Below are 19765 nucleotides of genomic sequence, written 5' to 3'. Positions count from 1 at the left end.
CCCAAGAGATAAACTTTTCAAAGTTTATCTAAAGAAGTGACTTAACGATTGTGAATAGGGGAAAAACACTGAATTTCCAAAACATTTTTGTTCCAACAGGAAACTTTATTGCAAGCACCAACATTTAGGAGCAACATATTGTCAGAAATTCCAAATGTGTATAAAGCCCAGAGACTTTTAAATGTAGGGGGCAATTACACTCCACAGTAACTTACGGAAGAAAGCAACAGATTCTGTCTTTTAATGCCTTCACATCAAAGCTGGTTAAACACAGCTCTCAAAAAGAAGCCCCAAACTGTTTAATGTAGGAGAAGCAGCAGAAATTAAGACTTAATAGATATTTCTTCTTACAAACACTAATACTATGCATTAGGTGAGGAAAATTATATATTGACCGAAGGTTGAGCTAGCTGAACACAGTGGTTCTTTTGATCTTCAAAGCCCCTGACTTTCTGAAACTCTAACATGCCACAAATCACTTGAGCAACAACAGGACAGGTGACTGCAGGTTTACTTTGAGTAGTAGCCATTTGTTTCCTACTGAGAAAGAGACCAGGAGTTACAGCTCATGGTTTCTGTTCCTGATCCTGCCTCTTGTCTGTTGGACAATTTTTCACAGTTTATCTCATGATTCCTTAGTTGAGGAATTCAGTAGTTAATTAACTAAACAGCAGCAATATATCTCATTTTCCAAATAAAAATTCTATGCTTTTCAGTATTTGTTTAATTAAGTCTCTAGTACCCAAAATGCACAGAAACACAGGTGTGAGGGCAAGCCTTACTTGTCCTTAAAACATCTTTAGCAGCCCCAAATGGTGCATAGAAAAAGACAAGCACAGTACCACGGAGAGTAACTCTTCACAGAAACATTTTTGAGTTAATACAGCAAAGGGAACAATGGCACTCCTGGCAGGAGAAGATGGACAAGGTGACCTAGTAGGTGTTTACTATTTCTAATATCTATGATTCTCTGGAGTTTGTCCCAGTAGGGTAGTCTCTTTGCCTCCCTTTTTTACACAGCACCAGTCCACCTCTTTGAGGCAGTAAAAAACGCTCCTTGGTTTTTAAGTTTCCCTTAAAGGACAGCCCCACAAAGATTCAGCACTCAGAAAAAAGGCCCAGTTGGGCAGTAATAAACCTTTTTAGCAGCTACTTCCACAGTTAGAGCCACAGGGAAAGCAATACATATAATCACAAAATTTGTGCTGGATGGAGAGATTCCCAAGCCCAAGTTAAAGCCTGAGAGCTAGCTGTCTGCTGCTACCACAGCCCATACTGATTTGGAGACATTTCCTTACTGTAACTGAATCTCCGTCCAAGCCTTTACACAATTCCTCATTCCATACTGGGAAAGATCACTTGGTACAGAAGGGCAGCAACCTCTGCAACACAGCTCAGAGGCAGTGTTACATCTCCACTTCTTATTATCCTCATTTGTGATGGATTGCTCTGGGGATCTTAGCAATTACTAATGGCCAGAGGGGCCTGAACCACCTTACCTTCCATTTCTTTGCAGTAACTCAATCTAGCCCTCCTTACTGCTCATCCCAGTTAAATCAACCTCCTAAAATGAAGCCTGCCCAGCATAGCCACGTGGACATTTGTTCTCATTCAAAGGGTCAGCATTACATCTCTGATCAAGACATGGCAGTCCAGCCTTCTCTAACCCCTTCTGTCTTTGTTCCTCCACAGGTCTACAAATTGCTGCTTCATCTCCCCAACCCTGCATGTCCTTATACCAAATCATCTCTCTGCTCCTCTGATATTCCAGCATTCAGCTGCCTTCCCCAGCTGTGTGCAAGCCTGTGCAAGGAACATTGCTGTGGTGTATCATGGCCTCTGACAGGTGAGTACATTGCAGTTAATGCAAGGCAAAGCAAATGCAATACCCACTTGAAAATACTACAGGGATCTTAGAAATGGAGAAATGGTGTAGTTGCACCAGCAAATATTTACACATAACAACCTCCATATTGAATATGACCAGCACCCTATATCTGAAAATTGCCTCCTTAAATACCCAGGCACATCTAACAGGACAAACATACAGTGATACTCCCCTAAAACTGTTTCACAGACTCCAACAGTTTGAGCCTAAGAGTTTATATGCAGGAGGAGATAACGATTCCTCCCCCCTAACACCCCACAGCAAGGATTCATGTGACTTCATTGCATATCCTGTTTGGTTTTGTTTGTTCTGAAGCTCACCCTGCCCTTTTCATTTGATGCCTCTATTTGATTTGAAAAGACATTGAACAACAGTTCCCTTTGATTCCTCTCCCATGTCATGCATGACTTGATGTCCCGCTAGCTTATCCCTTCTCAGTCCATTCTGTTCCGAAGAGCTGTACACAGTCTGTTTAGTCATTCTGTGTACAGAAGTCTCTCCTGACCTTTGGTGATCCTTGTTGCCCTTCTCCCCAGTTTTGCAGTGTATTTTTGAGATTAAAAGCACAAAATGACAGTGTCCAGCAGAAAGGTTTTATTTAATGACAATTCTATTTCCTATATTGTTCTCTATTCCCTTCCTAATAGTTCACAATGCTATTTGACCAATATTAACCACTGAGCAAATATTTTCAAGGATTTTTTTTTAACTAAATCATCAGAATCAACCCAAAGTCCAACATCATATATGGAAAATTGTCATTAATTTCTCTCCCTTCTACTATATGCCTCATTTTGTATTTACATGTATTTAATTTCACCTACCACATTTGTCCAGTTATTCAGCATAGCTAGGCCAATCTCTGCAGTTCTACAATCTTCACCCGAATACTATCATATTCTTAGCAAAATCTGTGTCTTCTCCACCCACATTCCTTTCTATTTATTATTCCACTAATGAACCTTCAGACCTCAGCATGGATCCCAGACTTCTCCCCAGTGAGGCCTTGCCATAGGAAAGCTGTTCAGCCCTACGTTGTTTCTTGCCTTCCAACCAGCTCTTCCTCTGTGCAAGGACCTTCTTTCTCTGCCCACTACCTTTTTATTTCTTGAAGAGCCTTTTGGAAAAAAAAAAAAAAGAAAAAAAAAACACTCACCAAAACACTTTTGAAAGGTAGAACAGACTATTCCAAGTTGGAAGGGATCCACAAGGACCGTTAAGTCCAAATCCTGACTCCACACAGAACTACCTAAAAAATACACCATAGGTGTAAGAGGGTTTTCCAAACACTTCTAGAACTCTGGCAGGCTGGATGCCTTGACCAGTAACCTGGGGAGCCATGCAGTGCCCAAAGGGTACATCCACCTCTAACATGTAGGGTACATCTTCCCAAACTCTCCAGTCCACACACTTACTGATGGCTTCAGTAAATCCAAGGAATTCCCTGGTTGCCTCAGTTAAAATACAAAGCTGCTACTAGTCATAAGTCCTTGGCAGCGTTATCAAAGATAATCTGCTGCAATTCTTACCAAAAGGTGTCCTCATACAAACCAAGTCTTTCCATAAACTCTAGTTGCAAAACCACTGTAAAAAAGATTACTCTGAGGCAAAGAGAACACCAACATTTATTTGCCCTCCTCTGCAGGGTGCACTGGCAAATTCAACATCTAGGGGAAACAGAACTGGAACTGCATTTGGGAAGAAATAAATAAATAAATAAATAAACATGTAGAAACCAGCTGCAGTTTCCACAGACCTAAAATTGCTAAGAAGGAACAGAAGTGATTTAGAAAATACATTCAATGTCAAAGCTGTCATCTGAATTATTAATGTGTAACGTATAGACTTTATGCGTAGCTCACAGTTGAGATGAAAGTTATTAACCTAACAACTTACATGCATAATTAATTTTTCTTGTGATATATGATTTGTGAAGTTCTAACAAAATGTGTCACAGAGGTTGTAAACAGGGAAACTAGCCTGAAGCCAGAAGAGCTAAGCATATGCTAATTAAGAGAACACACTAGAAATACATGCTAAGGGGGGCAATGCTGGATTTCTACGGTATCCCTGATCAGGCAGTAAGGAAAAATAGGAAGCATGCTCAGGCAAAGCAAGAGAAGCAGGTGCACCAAGCTTGAGTAGAAAAGAAAGAAGGCATTTAATGTTCTCGTCCACTCAGAAGAAGGCAACTTCAGGACAAATCATCCCTGGAATACAAGCTGAGAAAATGGAGGAAAGTGCTAAGCTGACGGCTTGCCTGGTTAGCTGAACAAAGCTGCAGAGGAAGAACCCATTCTCAAGTATGAGAACAACATACACCTCTCAAGCTTTACTTTGCAACCAATTTCAACATCCCAATTGTTTAATCGTTACCTGTAAGAATAAATTAACTGGATACAGCTTCTACCCAAGAAAGCTGGAAAGACGTAACAGTCTTATCCTTAAGGAGCAACAAGTCACAAAGACCATGGCCTGACAAACTCTACAAAAGCTTTCACCTGTGCTACAAGTGATTTTCTTCACAGTTCTCTACACCCTCAGAAATGGGATATATGACTGTCCTTCCTTTGGGGGCTACAAGCACATCCCATTGCCTAGACATGTCCCAGTATCAAATTTTTCAGGATTTGCCAGTTTTAAGTCAGCAGGTAACACCATGAGAGAAACCCTTTGTTCCCCCATTTTGCTGCTTTCATCCTCCACATGAGAATCTTCCCAGAAGTAGGGCAGCCAGAAATGGGGAAAACATTTTCTTTCCAGAGCCTGGTCAGGATTGCTCCAGTGGTTTGTCCAATCCTGCTCATAAACATGAAAGCTTCTGTGCTGCCCTCGTAGCATTTCACAGCAATGATTTAGTCATCTCAAGCATTCTGAATTCCACTCCTGCATCTTCTCTCCGACAAAAGTTCAGAAATCAGCAGCGCACTTATCTTCACATCTGTTCAGGGATTGAAATCCACTGGAGCACTTCACAACCAAAAACAAAATGAAAACGAATACTGGCAGGCAGCTGAGAAGCAGATCAGAATGGGGTGGACCTGATCAGCCTTCTAAAATCACTGGCTTCGTTCCCTGTTGCTGCTACCGCCTGATGATGGCAAGTGCATGAAAAGCAGATTGTCTGCCTACCTCCTGCCCCAATCAAGGGAACATCTTGCCTCTGGCTGGCATCTCACTGCATTCAGCTGTAGAAAAACAGGGAAATCTCAAGGACAACCAATCCAGCCAGGATGTTCTGCCAAGGCTGCTGTTCTTAGCTGAGGAAATGGTCCTCTCCATTTTCCTCAGCTAGAAAGAGGGAGAGAATATTCCCGCCCCCCCCCCAACATTATCCTAAAGCCCGCAGGTGCCAGCAATCCAAATAAACGTAGAGCAATTAACAGAATTAACACAGCTTTAAATAGCTTGGCTCACCAGATGCAGACTCCTAGCAGGGTTCTATAAAATGTAAAGTTATTACAGATAAAACCATTAATCATCTGTTCAGAGACTTGTTCTAGATGCAAAACCCATTCCACTTAAAATGGCTAATAACCAGAAAGGCACAGATTTAACAGGAATGATTACGCCATTCCCCAGCTCCATTTCTAAACAGCATTTTTCATCTCTGCCACCTTTCCCAAACCTCTGTGCTCCTTCTCCTTGCTAACACTGCTACAGTAAGAAACCTTCTCTGCTGGTATCATCACAGCTACCTCTCCAGGTGGTAAACCTAGACACAACCTCTCAGTCCCCTCCAGCCTAGCCAGAGGAGCTTGGTGACTAGCACACCATGCAGCACTGCCTTCCTGGATGCAGTTATTGTTCAGTTGTGTGTCATCAACCCCGTGCAGCTCCCAGATAACTAAATGCTCTCCTTCCAGTGCTAAGTGCTCAACTGCTAAGATCTGTGCTTATGAATTAGAAGCATGAGTTTTCTCTTCTCTGCTGATGTGAAGTCACCAGTAGCCATGCTATGCTACACAGCAATTTTACTGACTTCCCCCTAAGACCTAATAAAATAAACATATTGCTCTTTTTGTGGTACTACATCTATATCTTGCTAGCTACAAGGAGCAAAGGCAGGGGAGCTTACCTTAACTTATCTCTGAGCACTGAACTTACCATTTCTAGCACCTCCACTTGTGGAACTCACAGCTCAAAGAGTACAAAAACTTGTAGCAAGCAATTCAGAGCTTCAATTGCATCTTTCCATAGATCTGCATTATGCTCACTGATTTGCTTAGGGACCCATCCACTGTTCATTCTGAACTAAATCAATTCTGCTGGTACAGCTCGAAGGAGGAAGAAAGAACAATACCAAACTACAGATATTCAGTGAAACAGACAACATCAATAGTAGAGCAGAGCCAGACAGCAGCAGTGACAAAGAATTTGAACAGAAAGAAAATCAGAGACAATACAAAATCTGGTTGTATCAGAAAGAGCTCGCTGCCTTTCCCATGCAGTTCATGTAACAAATGCTGCCCAATTATCGCTGCCTACATCCTCCTGTCCTACTCACACTTGACAGCTAGCTGGCTCCCTGCTACAAAGGGAGTGGTGGACCTGGGAGGAGGAGCCCAGCCCACCCACTCAACATGCAAACCTCAGCAGCCTTGCTTGCCTCCCTTACTGGCAGCCGCAGCAGCTTGGCTTTTCAAGGTGGGCAGCAGCAGCTCCTTCTTTCCCTGCTGCACACAATACAAACACACACTTCATAGCAATAGCACAGCCTTCAGCATCAGGCAAGGTTTGTTTAGTGGCTGCTGTTCCCAAAAACGTAACACTTGTCAATTGAGAAATAAACTACTAGAGCCAAAAAAGCCCACACACTAATTAAAGCTCTAAAAATCAAAACCCAGCTCTTGCATACCACAATTGAATGATCACAACCTACCTGAAAGCACAGCTAGACTGTAATATTCACTGTAGGACACCTCTGTATTTGAAGATTGCAATAAAATGAAGACTCCAACAGAACTAAAAATAATTACCAAGAAGGCTGAGGACTTGCTTTTGAGTTCCAAAAGCATACTGACATGGGGTTAAGTTAGAAGTTTTAGCCTTAAACCCAGTGGTACCTGGTCCTGCTGGTGAAGGCAGCAAATATTTTCAAAAGCAACATAACGAGTTTCATGAAAAGAAAGTGTGCTGGGGGATAGAGTTAGAAAAGGAACAGAGTCCTTTTAACTCTTGAGCTTGGAGCAGCCACTCAAATACAGAAAAGTGTTTCTCTTATCACTATTACAGCTCTGTCAAGAGTCAGAGGCTGTATCATAGCACTAGAGGATGTACTGAGCTCTGTATGCTCCATGTCATTAACTCTCTGCCAGCTGAGTTTTCAAACCCTAAGTGCCAAAAGAGTAAGTACATTCTCTTTTTGCCTTCCTTGGCGATGAGCATCCCAGTCACTCCTAGGCTGACAGTGCCTATGTTATATACATGTAATTAAACAATTTTGCAGCTGAAATTTTCAGCTGAGTTTGGTTTACAAATATTAGTTTATGATAGATCCTGCCTCTCCAAGCTACTTGTCTGTATTTCTGACAGTGTAAGATTCATCCTTAGCAATCTCTTTAATGCAACATAAAGAGTGACAAATAAAAGAGTGTCTCCTACTGTTTTTTTCTGACTTTTCTCACCTGAACCAAGTGTCCATTAAGCTCAACGAACTAACAAAGCCAAGCAGGGCAGGAGCAGCTCATTTTACTTTCATCCTATGCTGAGAAATCAGGCTTTGGACAGCTGAAGGTAAGATCACAGCAGATAAGCACCACCATCAACAAGGATTGGACCACATGTGGCTCATTTCCATAAGAAAAAGGCAGCCAGGAATCTTTTTCCACAGTAACCTCCATGACTGTCATTACTGCTCCACTTTGTACTCAGCCATGTTTGTCCACCAAACAATTGTACCCTGTCTTAAGTTTGCTAATTCCTGAATAGAGATGGATTAGACCACATAAATTTATAAGGATTTTTTTTTTCCTATCTCCATTCTGGGCTTCCAAGTACCTTTATTATGTGCCCAAAGCACAGGCTATACTGCTCCAATCCCTATTACATTTTCTAAATTTGCCTGTGCGAACACAGTTCTACACCTGTAAACACTAGTTTTCTGCAGAACAGCACATGGCACATTCCTTGCAGGTACAGAAGCTCAGCAGGAGTCGAGTTCATTAAGCAGGAAAGAAAAGCCTACTCCTGATGGCCCTGCTGCAAAGCCAGCCCAGATGGCCTTAGCACCAGGACTAGGGTCACACGTGGATGGCTCAGCCAGGAGCCCTTAACTGCTGCTGGGTACCCTACCCAGTGGTGACACCAACCCAGGGCAGTGCCATGTGGAGGGAGTTAGACCTGGTTAGGGCACACAATGTTCTACCTCCGTAGATCAGCTTATGAGCTCAGTGGCAGGACACATTCAAACAGCCCTGCAAAAAAATGCCTCTTATGCCTTCTGCACAGAAAGTTCCAACATCTGTTGGCTTATCAATGCTTGCTTGATGATGTATGCTCAATTCTGTTCATACTTCATTAATCAGAACATTTACAAAATAAGTTAATGGCCAAAGAGTGAGGTAACTTCAGGAACTCAACACCACTGAACTGTTGACATTCTCCTTTAAATTAATCCCCCAACAAAATGTATGCACTGGGACCACCTAGAATGCCTGAAAGCTGCTGTCTGCCTGCTGATAAGAGTTCCAGAAAATAAGACATTATATTATAATAAATGTGACCTTTAATAGAACCTACATTTGTTTAATGTGGACAGAACCATACTAAAATAAAACAGTTTGTATTTCTAGGCTCACTGCCACTAGATTATGGAGTCTTTGCTATGAATTCCATTAAAGAAAAAAATTAGGAGCTTAGTGATTTTTTTCAGTACACGTGATAAAATAGCATCTCCTCCATACCAAATTCAGATGAAACTTCAGCTCCTTTCTTTATATCTCCCACATCTTACTAAGCACAAAGTTATTCCATCACCTCATTTTCATACTCAAATTCCTTCACTAAGGACTAATTTCATGAGGCAATATCAATTGTCCTGCTTAACAGTCCAGAGATACTCACTGAACCTTCATCTACCTTCTCTTTGTTTCCACTGTTGTTCTTAGTACCAGCATCATCATCGCTGCTCTGAACTGCCTGCCAGTAGAGGAGGAACCTTCTCTGTAGGTCTTGCTGAGTCAGACTTTCTGTATCCCATCTCATTTACAACAAAATAAATACCAGTCTAGCCTTTACTTAATTGTCTCTCTTCCCTTCATTGCCCCTGATTTTTTCACTCTGAGGTGCTGCTTGGTATAAATGATACGAAGCACTCAAACAAGACTGGTTTTGTGGCTGAGTAAATGCTTTCCATGGATGCATGGACAAGTCTTGAGTACACTATTTTTCCACTTTGTATGTGGCCTGAAATACCTGAAGAAACAGTGCAGGTAAAAAGGTTTTAAGAAATAAACATGCAGTTTGATAACGTCAGCTGAATTGTAAGACCTCACTAGATAGCCACCAGCTTACTGATGACTACACTCCAGTCAGCATGGGGAGCCCCAGTAACCCCATGGAGGGTTGCAAGGGACAAGTAGACGTTCAGGTTAGTGGTCCAGTCGAGGCTCAGCTCAGGGACATCCCTGCCTCAACGTACCTATGTTTTCTAGTTGACAGCAGATTATATATATATCATGCCTACAAGATTGTACATTGAACAATACAATATTGCAATATTTAGAAGCTAGGGCCACTGTGACCTGAGGATCATCAGCTGGGGCAGGATGTTCACTTCATGAACTGGGACTAAATCACACAAAGAGCCATGTCCTTGACTCCTTGCCAATCTTCTGAGTCCTACCCTTACAAGCAAATTGAACAATAATCAAGGGTAGCTTGTCATTTTGCAGCAAACCCTTATTCAGTACCATTATTTCAGCAAAACACTTGCTGCAGATGCAAATAAGCCAAGCTGACAGAAGTTCCCTCCTGTGTCATGCACGATGCAAGGCAACAATGCTGGTAAAAGCCTTTCTTCTGTAATGCAGGCAAGAGCTAAGGTAAGCAAGGAAAAGAACCTTTGAATACTTCCCTGGCTAAAGCTAATCTGCAGCACTAGCAGCACGCTCATACACCTGACAAGACTATTGATTTGAGTTCCTGTGGGCTGGGCCATTAATCCTTACTAAAAATGTGTCTTGAGAATGTGAAATATCAACCTCTGGAAAGCACAGAGCAACACATACTTGGTAAAGAGTCTCCCCAAATCCAGCAGAAGTTTGTTTTAAGCGGGTCCATAACTGGATGTGCACTGCACTTGTGATGCAATTCCTTCAGCACAAAGAAGCAGAGAAACTGCCATTAGGTCTTGCTCGGGTTCAAAAAAATAGCTGCAAAGTCCACTGTTTGGATTGATCCCGATCAGGACTGATCTCTTTTGAACAGTCCCCAGCCCCAACACCTGATGCTCTGATCACATAGGAGTAGGGTCTGTTCCAGATTTCTCCATTTCCTTACCTGAGCTAACCTGAAGAGAAAGAGAAGGGACATTTCATTCCCATCAGCAGCAGTGCAGCTGGCTAGATAAGACACACTTTTGCAGTAACCTGTATGAGCCTTCTGCAAACTTCTCAAGGTTTTTTGTTTTTTTTTTTTTACACTCCTCCCTTTCTCATTTTCACAGGAATGCACGAAGATATCAAAGATTAAGCAAGAAGAAATTAGTAAGTGTTACTGGTAAAAATCAAAATCCCCCCCCCAGGAACAAGGTTGCAATAACTCCAGGAACATCCAGTATCCCCTAAGAACATCAGTCAGTTGTGACTACCAGTACCTTGTGCTGAAGCTATAATCTGTTCCTGCCAGTAGGAAGTAAAGAGCAAAAAAAAGATGGAACTATAGGTAGGATGTCCTTGTTTTATCCATGGCTTTCGACCAGTCACAGGATATATGATGTGGACCAAGTCATATCACAACTGTGCATCAAGTTGTAGGAACAGATGGGCCCTATGAACTAATGCTCATCATCAGTTACAATTTTAGTGCAAGTATTTACTATGTAAATGGGCACAGTGCATTGAACTCTATACCGCTGGATTTTCTGCGTGAGATCTTTGCCATTCAAAACCAACCATCATAATTTAGAAAGGTTCATCAGACACTAAGCAAATATACTCCAAAATCAAACACATGCTTTCTACATACTCTACCTGCAGCACAAAACCTCACCTCTGACCTTCAATCTCTCACTGACACTACCTAGAACTGCATCCTCTCTTCTTTGCTCCCTGGCTATCAGTATGGACGTAGGCTCTGTGTTGCAATGACTGCCTTGCCTTCATTTTACAGAACAAATGTTCCTCTTTTCTCCCATCCTTGCTAAATGATTCCCTAAAAACACCACTAGCAAAATTAACCAAATCAAATGCCTTCTCCAGAGAAGCTGACATTCATCACACTGTTAAATGTAGCATTGGGACCATGAAACACAGAAGACATTTATCCCTGGTTTGAGTGGTATTATAGATTTTTTCCTACACTTGTGTATGGGGTAAATTTTACTCTAGTAGTTATACCTGAAAAAAAGAGGCTGTCATGATCCTGTCTTTTATGGTCATAGGATGCTGTGTGCATGTGAACATATAGGCAAGCAAAACAAGGGTGGCACAGTGCCACTCCTTCCTGGTAGCACAGAAGAGGTCAGGCAGGGCAACACACATTTCTCAAGTATAACAAAAATGTGCATTTAAAAACAACCCTTCACAAAATGCTTTTTCAGTGCTATCAAAGAACCCAAGGATAGATGCGCAAGGAGCTTCAGCTCCCAGATGTCCAGTTCAGAGAGCATCTTGCCCACCTTGACTTCACGTCATGCCCCACACTCAACCAGAAAGCACAAGGTATTCTTTACTGCGCACCAAATTCTTGCAGGATTCATGCCCAAGCATGCAACATATGTTGGCAGGCATCAGGCAGCCTGGGAAATATCCTATTGCCCAAATAAACAACAATATAGCCTTCCTGACTCTGAGCTAACAAACAAATACTAAATGCAAACCACCCTTGGAATTAAGCTTAGAAATATTATTTGATGAGAAAACACGTTTATCTTCCCACCTTCCCTTTTTGGGGCTATTCAGGACTTTCTCAGCTTCTTGCTTCCAAGAGCTTCCATTCCCACCTCTAAATTAAATCTTTCCACCAATGTGCTTTTTCTTAATCCACTAGCAAATTACAGAAGCGATTGCTCAAAATGTTGAGCATCTGTTGCATCTCCCAAGCCACTGTGTTGTTGTATTTCTACAACAAGGGTACTAAAAAACATGGTGAAGGTCTTGTTGCACTGGATGCCTGACAGGTGCACAGGGAGATGCAATGCTTGATTCTCCACAGGCTATGCCTAGAGGTCCAGCAGCACAGCGACCCGCCACTGCAGGGGTAATGAGACTGGAAATTAAGAGTGAGGGGCACCTAAAAACTTCACAGGCTTCTGGATTTGGAAATTTAGTAATAAAGGCCATCATCATCAGGGTTGTTCAGGATGCCCTGGCTAGGAATAGTAATGGGAGATGAAGATTAAGGACAAGACTTACTCTGAGGAGATGAATCATATTCAGCCTTTGGCCATGCTTTGTCTACCTCTGCACAATACCATTAGCCTCTCCACCCCACCCCCCCCCCCTTTTTTTTCTTTAAATACTAGAGTCCCAAATACAGATATACAGATAAGAAACAGACTGGTCCCAACACAACAGAGCAGCTGGAGCAACAATGCCAGACCAACACATGTGGGCAATAGCCACCCACATCCTAACTGCCTCCGCAGCGCAGCAGTGAAATACTCACTGCTATTTGCTGACTCACCACCTCCTTTTGTGCATTCCCGGGGCTCTGTTAAACTGCTGCTCTAGAATGGGGTCCTGGGCACCCAGGTGCTTTTGGGCTATCTGGTCTCCATCTTAGGGAAGGGCTTTTATAACCAAATCTTCCTCTGTCTGCCCTCTTTACACTCACGTTCCATTTTTTTCTCAGCCTCCATTTTTTCAGCCCTCTTTCTATGTGCACTTCCAACCTCCTCCCCAGGGTGACACTCCACATGGAAAAATGTATCCTCTAAACAAAAATCATATCATCATTAACGCTACTCATGCAAATAGGACTAAAAAAAAAGACCTGGCTGGTGGATAGCATATGAGATGTATATGCAGCAACCAGGCACACTCGTGAACCATTTCAAAATCTGGCTCCTGGCAGTCAAATTGCAGACAGAAATGATCTGAGCTTTCACAGCGTTCTCCCATCACGGCCAGATGGTGCCTGACCCCTGCAATCATTTCTGCCATATTCCACCCATATGCAAACCTCACTGCTTCCATCAAGCTGTTAGTACCAATAAACATTTTTTAGAATTGAGATTTTAATAAAGCATTGATAGAAAAATGTGAGTATTTCATAAATTGTCTCTCAAACATCCATTCTTTAGGGACCACCTTAGGCTCTTCTAAACTACTTCCATCTGTACTAAGCACTGCTCCAAGCACTCTATCTGAGTGGCTGGCTTCCTAATAGAGCCTTGGGAATACTCTGATTCTCTGCCTTCCCAAATGATCAGAGACTGAAATCCAGTTTTCCCTTTTGCCTGCACAGTCAAACTTCCCACTCAGCCTCTCTTCATATCCAGCCCTGATTACCAGAGCCTCCTCCCTGAGACCTTCTAGTACAAACAAAACATAGCTGTTGGCATTGTGTTTCGTTTTCTACCTCGGTCTGCCCATCCAGGTGTTCTTAAATATTTAAGAATCAATGAGTGAAGTTTATGCACTCATTGATTCTTAAAGCACTGTCACTCCTTCCCTGACACCCACCGAGAAAAATGCTGCTGCCCACATGTCTCAGACATGCCTCTGTACCTGCTCCTACCCCATCTCTATACCTAGTTTCCTCCATGAGAGAGGAAGCATCACATTCTCCCCAAAGTTCCTCTAGAGTAATTTATCTTAAGGCTGATGGTCCAGGAAGCCTTACATTTTGCAAATACAAGGCAATGCCCATGTTTGATGTCTACATACTGCACTATTTGCATATTCTGCCTTTTAAGTTTTAAAGAAAAAAAGCTATTTTTTCCAGTCTTGCTCCCTCCTTACAGTGCCAGGTACATTGCAGCACTACCAGGATGGTTGCAGAGATCTGTAAAACACAGTGTACCATACGATGGGACATATTTAATTTATATTAAAATGTTTTTAAAAAAAACCTTCAAATTCAGTACATGGATTTATGATTAGGGTATACTGCAAGATACACCCTGTGGTGAAAGGAGGATACATTGGCTCACACAATTAGAGAAGAACACGGTCACCTTCACCAGGGCTTATCTGGACACTGCAGCCAGGGAGCTCCGAGGAACCTCGGAGAGGCCAGGTTCCTCCTAGGCAAGGTTTAGACTCTGACCACATGAAGTAACCACCCTGACAGAGCTGCCCAAGCTTCTCCCACCAACCTCAGCTGACTGGAGAAGCCCTACCCAGCTGCAAAGGGACAGAGGGGGTCATTATGCACTCTGCCCCATTGCAATTCAGCACCTGGATGAAGTGGGAAGACAATGCTCCCCTCGGCGAGCCCTGTGAGCAGTTTGGTTGCTGTACTGGGTGGCTCACGCAGTCTAGATGAAACGAGAGGTTATAGGGTGAGGACAGAAAGTTTCACCCCAAAGACTCCATCAATTTTTTGCCTTCCTATTAAAGCAAGATAACCCAAGAACAGTATTTGCTGCTATGGTCTATCCTACTGGCAGTACCAGTGCTAACTCATCCTGGGGCCTAAGGGCTCTGGAAGAACCACAGGCTGGCAATGCACAGTGTTAATTACAAACGTGGCTTTCTTTTGAAATGTTACATTTCTCCATTTATCCCATTTCCAAGTGTCCCCTCATCACAACCCTGCACTACACATTTATGTTTGGTGAATTATATTTACTCAAAGCCATTTTGCACATTTTCACAGCAGCTGAAAGCACCACTGGGCCACTACTAAGAACAGGTTGCTATTAAGCAGGCTGTAGCTCAAAACCAGCCAGCAACAGCCTGTCTAGACAGTTCCTCATACACATCTCCTGTCACTGCTTAGTCAAGTGAAGATTACAAAGCATATTCTGATTATCTGCTTTCTCCCTTTTCCTCTCATTCTTAAGTGGTTGCTTGGGTTTTCTTCACACAGAGTATTATAAGACTGGGACGGCTATGTAAGCAGCTCTTAGCACATAGTGCAAGCTAATAGAATACAAATGATTATATAAATAATAAAACTGCTGAAGATTTTCTTGTCACTGCTTTCTCTGCTCCATTGGCTTGACTTAAAGCACACATAAAATGGCCTCTGCTAAGTGTTATGTTCATAGCATCCATAAATAAAATTAAGATCCTGATTTAAAGAGACACTAAGAAGCTGTATCGCCTCTTGATTTCAATCTGGGATGCTCAGTGCCTATGAAAATCAGGCCCAAGGCTCTAAGGATGAAAACAGAAGGATTTGATGCCTGTATGACAGCTTGTATTCAGCAGGGCAGTTCCATTTCCTATGTAAGATGGTCACACGCTCATTTCCAGCATACGTGCATCTCCTTAACTAACGCAGAGGTCAAGCAGGACAGCAGCTCCAGACCGACAGCCATCACTCACATCAGCGGACTGGCACATGAGATACAACCCCTGACACCACGAGTCAAGCATCTGTAGGATGGTAACTTGTCAGGCAGTTACAGCCCTGGAACAACATCTAGCTCAGCACCGCTGTTTCCATGACTCCTGCATGAAAACTCGGCTCAGCCTTCCCTCTGATATTAAATGTTCACACCAAGAGATGTTGTGACAACCCTCCTGGCTGCATATAAAATGAGACCCACCCTGCCGCACCCTGTGGAAAACAGAATTACTACAAAATCACAACATTCAGGAGTTTCTTGCAACAAGCTCTTATTCCAAACTAGCTAGGAAGCTGACTGACAAAAAACTTAAGCTGTTTTTTCACTTAGCTTTCTATAACACATTTTGGGGATGTTGACATAGATATCACCATTAATGACAGCAATCATCACAAATTCCAATAGGAGAATTAGGAACGATGACAAATGCTGACATCAGGCCACAACACCTGCACAGCGCATAACCCCAAACAACTGCACCACGTTTCAGAATTGGGCTGTGGCTTCATCATTTATTTTATTCTTGTTACTATTTTCAAGGAACACTAGTCTATCATTCTGGTTCCTGCTGCCAGCCAGGCACTCCAATCTCTGTTATCCATGTGTGGATTTTCTCAAAGTTGTAGATTAACTATGTGACAGAGGCAGCCAGCCAACACGAGACAACAAGGCTTTGGAAGCCAGCTGACTATTCGTGACCAATGCAGCAGTGCTATGCTGCAGGGACTTACCAACACAGCCCACTTTAAGTCCACAGGCCGCATTACTGCTCTATCTGCATTATGCTCTCATGTTACAACTCTTTTCACCTAGTTTGCATACACATTTTATATTATCTTCATCTTTCATTCTTCCAGTTTATTCTATCTATGTATCTTCCTGGAAAACTCACAACTGACTATATTCCTCGGTAAAATCCAGAAGCTTCAAAATGATCCCAAATACACTTTTAATGATAATTCTCCACCACAAATCTGCTTTAAGCCACGTATCTTTTTTGTTATTATTTTTTTCTTTATTGTTCTTGTAATTCAAGCATCAGAATTTTGATTCTGACCGTAAGCTCATGACTTCTGCAGCTGATGCCTTCTGTCCAGCTGAATGACAAGTTTATCCTTACAGTGACATTGCAGGATCAGCGTGAAATTTATCATGATGGAAAGACATTGAGTGTGCAATGACAGGAGGGAAAAAGTAATGATTTTGAGAAAGAAAAAGCACAGAAACAATAATTCATTTGAAATACTTACCTCTTTGAGGCAACCCATGAAGTTGTTGCTTACTGGAGAGCCAGGTAAGTCAGCAGTACTGGGGCTCCCTCCCACGTAGAAGAAGTCATCTGAGCCCAGCATGGTGTAGTCCTCCTGTGTATAGCCCGTGGTGGTAAGGATGCCATCCACAGAGATGGTCACCTGTTCAAGGGACACAACGGACAAGAAAAATCCAAGCAATGACCTTACAGTCCTGAACAGAACAAAGTCACCTCCCTTACATTTTTATGTTGGTTTTATTAAAGATTTTGTTGAGATTTGGTTTTTCTGTTTTTTCAGAGTTTTTTTTTTTCATTGTTGTTGGTTTTGTTGTTAGTTCAACCAAGCTCCATTTTCTGGTCTGCTTCACCCACAATGGAAATGCTTCAGCATCTGCTTCCCTTTCTGGTATGTCAGCACTTTCAGGCTGAGCCAGCGGTCTACCCATTGAGATGCTTGCACTCTACTCAGGCCAGAAAATGGAACTGTCCTTGAAAAAGATTTCTCATATTAGTTGATTTTATGATTAATTAGTATTTATTTTAATGATTACAGTTAGTTATGGTTGTTAGTAAAAAAAAAAAAAAGCACTAATGAAGACGAGGTTGGTATTTTTTATTTTTTATGTTTCTTTTGCTCACAGCACACTGACGGTCATGCATTCAGGGAGGGGCGGGGAGAGGATCTCACTTTCAATACATTATGGATGTGCATGCCATGTACCTAGAGACACACACACCCACCACCCACTACAAAAATAAAATTAAAATAAAATGTATTTTACAAACTAACCCAACCAAAATATATATACAAAATAAATCAAAGTAAAATAAATCACAGTAAAATAAATCAACTGCACACCAATGAGAGAGAAAGAGAAAGAAGCAGAGATGATGAAGAAAGAAAACACGAAGCATGCACATACTGCGCTCTGATATGTCATGCTATTATATCTGGAGCCCAGAATGATGAGAGGGAAAAAAAAAAAAAGATAGCAGAGAGAGAGTGAGAGAAGAAAATCTATTTCACACTCGCATGCAATCAAAAATAAAAATACCAAACAAACCCCATAATAATCCAACAAACTCAAAAACAAACAGTAAAGTCCCCAAAACCTCTAACCCCAAACACATGGCAAGTGAAGGGGAACAGAAGGAGAGGGAGAGAGAGGAGCAAGTGAATTTGATGTGTTTTGCTTATATGTTGTTAGTGGTTTGAAGGGAAGATGGAGGAAAGTATATTGAGGCCAGTAGGAGAAGGGCGAGTCACCAGACGTGGACATGCCATGCAGAGTGTGTACTGAAACAAACAACCGGCTGAGCTCCTTTCGGCCACGGCAGGTGGAAAGTCAGAGAGAGAGAGAAAGTGAGAGAGAGAGGCAGGAGGAGAGAAAGAGGAGGGAGGGAAGTGGGGGAAAGTGGGGAGAAAGAGGACAACTCTGGCCACTGCCTATGAGAGCCATTGCCACAACAAAAGGATGAGAGAAAAATAGAGCCTTCACCACCACGGACTAGAGGCCCTGCAATGGTTCTGATCCAGAAACCTTCAGAGTTTTTTTTTTTTTTTTTTTTTTTAATTAAAAATCAAAAGGGGATAAAGAAGAAGAAAAAAACAGAAGAGAGAAAGCTAAACTCAAGAGCAAAGGAGAAAAAAAAATTATCACTGGAATACAAGAGATGAACTAAAGAGGGAGGTGAGGAAACCAATGAAAGAAATGTCCAAACCCCATTTCCAGAGTATTTGTGTTTATTGCTTGTCTTACTCATTTTTTTTCCATTAAAAAATAATAATAAAGAAAAAGAAATGTGTTTTCAGTGAAATCAAAATAAAATTAAAGAAGTAAGTAAGTATAAAGGAGGGGGGATAAAGGGGAGTAGGGGAAGGAAAAGGCAGGTAACACACGGCAAACCCAAAAAAAGAGACAATAAGAATGATATCTACCAGACAATGTAGTTTGTTTACCATAGCGTGTCCAATGCCTGAGTGCTTTGCGGAAAAGGGGGAAGAAAGGAAATTAAAAAATCGTGAACAGAACGATTGTTAATTAAAATAACTAAAAGCAAAGATGAGTCGTTAGGGTGTTAGTACATTAGTTGGTTAGTAAAAATGACACATTGCATGAATGGTCTAGTGTTAGTCTTTCAAAAAAAGGCGTGGGGCACCTGACACACACAAAGTGAGAAAGAGGACAATATGACCAGGACTCTATGGGGAACCATGCCATCTACTCTGTAAGGAAGAAGGGTGCTGCCCAGTCTTCCCACCGTGGTATTAGTCATTAACTTCAACTCTTGTATACATTATCCAGGACTAAAGCAAAATTAAAACAGTGCAATACTTACCTTGCAGATTCCCATGAAGGTGCTTCCCCCAAGCAAGAACCTTTCCCTCAGAGTGGCATACACTAGTTTTCCCCTCCAGCACAAATCCAACCATGACTCCCTTCTTCCACCCACCATCTCTATATTCTTGCTCATTTTTCAAGCCTCGCTATCCCCAGGTGTCATGGAAAACCAGAGGCAGGCCAGTATTTCTTTGGCTGGAGAATACAACTGAAGACGAGTTCAAGACTCTGAATCTGTCCTTAAAAGTTTCTCAGTCTGCAGGTTTCTTTACAGAAGGTGAGTTTGTGACTTTTAGGAGAAGCATACAAAGATGTGTGCACTTGCGTGTTTGTGTCACCTGAGCACAGGGGTTGAACCTCTCCTCTGTTAGGAAGAAATATGTTGAGACATTGTGTAGGATGAATTCTGTCACTTGCATCAAGGTTGGAAAACACAAGATTGATGGTATTTATTGTGCCTCTTGTTTTACTGCATCTATATTACAGAGCAAGGAGAATTCATCAACTAGTGCTTTAGCTGAGTTTAGCACAGCTATGCGGATGCTTTGCCAATCCCTCCAAAGGTACACAGATGCCAACTGCTTGAACCTACACATTTT

At 42.1% G+C, this 19765-nt stretch overlaps 1 protein-coding gene across 30 annotated transcripts in view; it reads right to left on the bottom strand.

Annotated features, from left to right (window-relative positions):
- NRXN3 (neurexin 3) overlaps window positions 1-19765 on the bottom strand; it is a 979693-nt gene that overhangs the window by 704890 nt on the left and 255038 nt on the right. For 23 of the 30 annotated variants that reach the window (XR_004751424.1, XM_035328415.1, XM_035328417.1 and 20 more), the window contains exons 7-8: window positions 18764-18808; window positions 16823-16984 (exon numbers count right to left, since the gene is read on the bottom strand). Coding sequence is in view for 29 of the 30 variants with exons in the window: in XM_035328415.1 (XP_035184306.1) it covers window positions 16823-16984; window positions 18764-18808 (207 nt within the window). In the remaining variant the exon portion in view is untranslated. The remainder of the gene's footprint in view (window positions 1-16822; window positions 16985-18763; window positions 18809-19765) is intronic. The other 7 variants (XM_035328425.1, XM_035328428.1, XM_035328403.1 and 4 more) reach the window with 2 other exon arrangements.

This window comes from Oxyura jamaicensis, chromosome 5 (assembly GCF_011077185.1).
Source record: "Oxyura jamaicensis isolate SHBP4307 breed ruddy duck chromosome 5, BPBGC_Ojam_1.0, whole genome shotgun sequence".
NCBI lineage: Eukaryota > Metazoa > Chordata > Aves > Anseriformes > Anatidae > Oxyura > Oxyura jamaicensis.
Note: the sequence above shows the minus strand (reverse complement) of the source record. Positions and strands in the feature narration are given on the sequence as shown.